This window comes from Centruroides sculpturatus, unplaced genomic scaffold (genome assembly GCF_000671375.1).
Source record: "Centruroides sculpturatus isolate CEXI.00-Female unplaced genomic scaffold, Cexi_2.0 scaffold2886, whole genome shotgun sequence".
In the NCBI taxonomy this organism is placed as follows: domain Eukaryota; kingdom Metazoa; phylum Arthropoda; class Arachnida; order Scorpiones; family Buthidae; genus Centruroides; species Centruroides sculpturatus.
The window spans coordinates 13912-16475 of record NW_019387030.1 but is presented as its reverse complement, the minus strand read 5'-3'; the positions used below and the strand labels follow the sequence as shown (position 1 = coordinate 16475).

At 31.1% G+C, this 2564-nt stretch overlaps 1 protein-coding gene across 1 annotated transcript in view; it reads right to left on the bottom strand.

The window, feature by feature from the left end:
• Positions 1 to 663: 663 nt before the first annotated feature.
• LOC111616068 (complement C3-like) overlaps positions 664 to 2564 on the bottom strand; it is a gene marked incomplete at both ends in the record, with an annotated part of 14309 nt that continues 12408 nt past the window's right edge. The window contains 4 exons of the mRNA XM_023357501.1: positions 664 to 830; positions 923 to 1091; positions 1179 to 1253; positions 1333 to 1489. Coding sequence (XP_023213269.1) covers positions 664 to 830; positions 923 to 1091; positions 1179 to 1253; positions 1333 to 1489 — 568 coding nt within the window. The remainder of the gene's footprint in view (positions 831 to 922; positions 1092 to 1178; positions 1254 to 1332; positions 1490 to 2564) is intronic.

The window sequence follows — 2564 nt, the reverse complement described above, 5'->3', positions numbered from 1 at the left end:
TTATTTAATCAATTGTTTTGAATTTAAGTGCCAAACATAAATAAAAAATTCTAATAGTTTCAGAACTCTCCACTAAGGGATTTCTGGCTCTGCCAGTTGAAAAAAGGAAGGTGCAATTGCTTAAAGTGACGGCTTTCGAAACTCACACGCAACATTGGCATTGTTTTTATAAAACAGCTACATTAGTCACATGAATTCAGGCATAGTGTTGATCATCGCACGCTGGATCTGTAATACACAAATGGAAATTTCCCAGTATAAACGTGGTATAGGCAGTTTTATACCAAAAAATTAACACATCACGTGCACAGTATTCATATTCTGTGTATTTTCTCCTCTTACAGTGCCACAAGTGTCATAGCGATGAGTTTTGGAGATCAAGTTTGTATACTGACATTTCCGAATATTTGTGGAAGAAATTATACAAAATTTATGAGTCAAAAAGCAATTATTTGACAGCATATAAATCTATTTAAAATTGTAATATCTTTATAGTGAATATGCAATGAATATACAGTATACACTTATTTCGCAGAGAAAATCTACATTATATATACATACATACATACATTTCTTTCCAATTCTTCAATTATATAAATATTAAACTTTCTACCTGATGATCAAACTCTTAATATAAGAATTTTATAAAGTATTTATAATTACCTGACTAGAAGGGAAGTATCCTCCATCGAGTCGTTGTGTATTCAACCAATTGACAATTGAGAGGGACGTTGACATATTTGTTAATTCCAGCTGAGTCAAAAGACTATACGAAGTAATTTCTATCGATTCAGTTTTTGAAGATTTAGCCCAATATCTTTGATTTAATTCTAATTAATATAATTGAAACAAAATTTAGTCCATAACTTCTGCATTTTATACTTAGTTTTTCACTTTATTTTTTAAATTTCTATCAATTTACCTTCATCGAATGTTGACATCTTCAGAAGTTTTTCGTTTGCTTGATGTTTATTTTGACTATTTGTTGCTGCGAGTGCGTAAGCAGTTAATGCCATAACATATGAATCATTTATAGATTCAAACTGCTTTTCCAAAAATGATTTCGCTTTCAGACGGGCATTATTTATATTCTATTAAACAAATAGTTAAATTTACACAATATATAACAGATTTCATTTCATTTTTAATGTGTGAATGAAGGGTAGTACCATACTCACTACTGAACTACATTTACATTGTTGCAGTACGGTTAGAACAAATGCAGTCATGGGGACTTTTCCGTCGCTTCCGTGCTTTAGAAACAATTTACTTTATTGCAAAATGTATGTAATATTTCAATTTTTTTTTCTGTAAATATCGTTAAAAATTCACCATTATATCTCTTCTTATAACAGGATAAGGATCCTCGAATGAGCCATCAGAGTTTTGATTAGAAATTATCCACTGCATTCCTTTGCAGATTACATTTTCGTCTACATAAATTAGTTTGCTGGCTTGACAAAATAGTTTCATAACAAATGATGTTAACCTACAAGAAATAATATTTACATACTAATTACTGTACAAATAAATATATTTCTGTTATTCTTTATGAGATATTGAGTCTAATTAATCTGATAACAAATGTTTCAGGTGTGAAAAAATTGGCAGAACAATTTCTATGTATAAGTTGTAATGGCTGAAGTTTGAATTGTTTGAATAATATAAAACCTGAGCGATTTACCTAAGAGTTGCATCCCAGGATGTCTTTCTGTGGAAAATAATCGTCTATTTAGTGTTAGGCTCGTGAAGAAAATACAGAAAACTTCACGTGGCCAGCCTGTCTTATGTCGTGAATATACTAAGAATTACTAGTGTTAGAGGCAGTGTTGCCATTCCTAGTACATTTGTACTTTTCTGATACATTTTGCCCTTTCCAGTAAATTGAAAGTATATTTAGATTTTTAGTAAATTTTCAGTACATTATAATATTTCAAGTACTATTTACGGTAAACATTAATATTTCACTCCTTAACAAAAAAACGAGAAAAAATTAGTTCAATAAAGTCTCACTAGTGTCACTGCTTGCTAATTTAAATTATCCAATCACAACATACAAATGGTGTGTGTCCGTCGACGTCAGCAACATATAGTTGCACGTGTAAACGGTCTTGACTCGGTGGTCTTCTTTCGCACGTTCAGTTGTCTGCACATTCTCATCAGGACCTTGACAAATGTTTTCATGCCACGTGGTCGAAACAGTTCAACTTCGTCAAACAAAAATAATGGACAGGTAAGGAAATCAATGATTTCAAACTTTTGTCGTCAATAATATTAAAATATCCGTTAAGTCACAATAAAATTATTACAGAAAATAGTTTTGAAATTGTACGAGTAAAAATATTATAAATACTTTTATATTATTTTCTACCACTATAATTTAATTCTTAAATTATGAACTTCAATTTTAGTAATCGTAGTAAAAGAAATAAGGGTTAATGTTACGTATGGTTCCAAAATGGCCGCGCTTCTGACTGTTCCAAGGTCTATACAAGAAGGTCAGGACACGCGTGATCTACTTCTTGAGCTGCCATTTTGGGGTTTTTTGAGTCGCATGTTTTAAG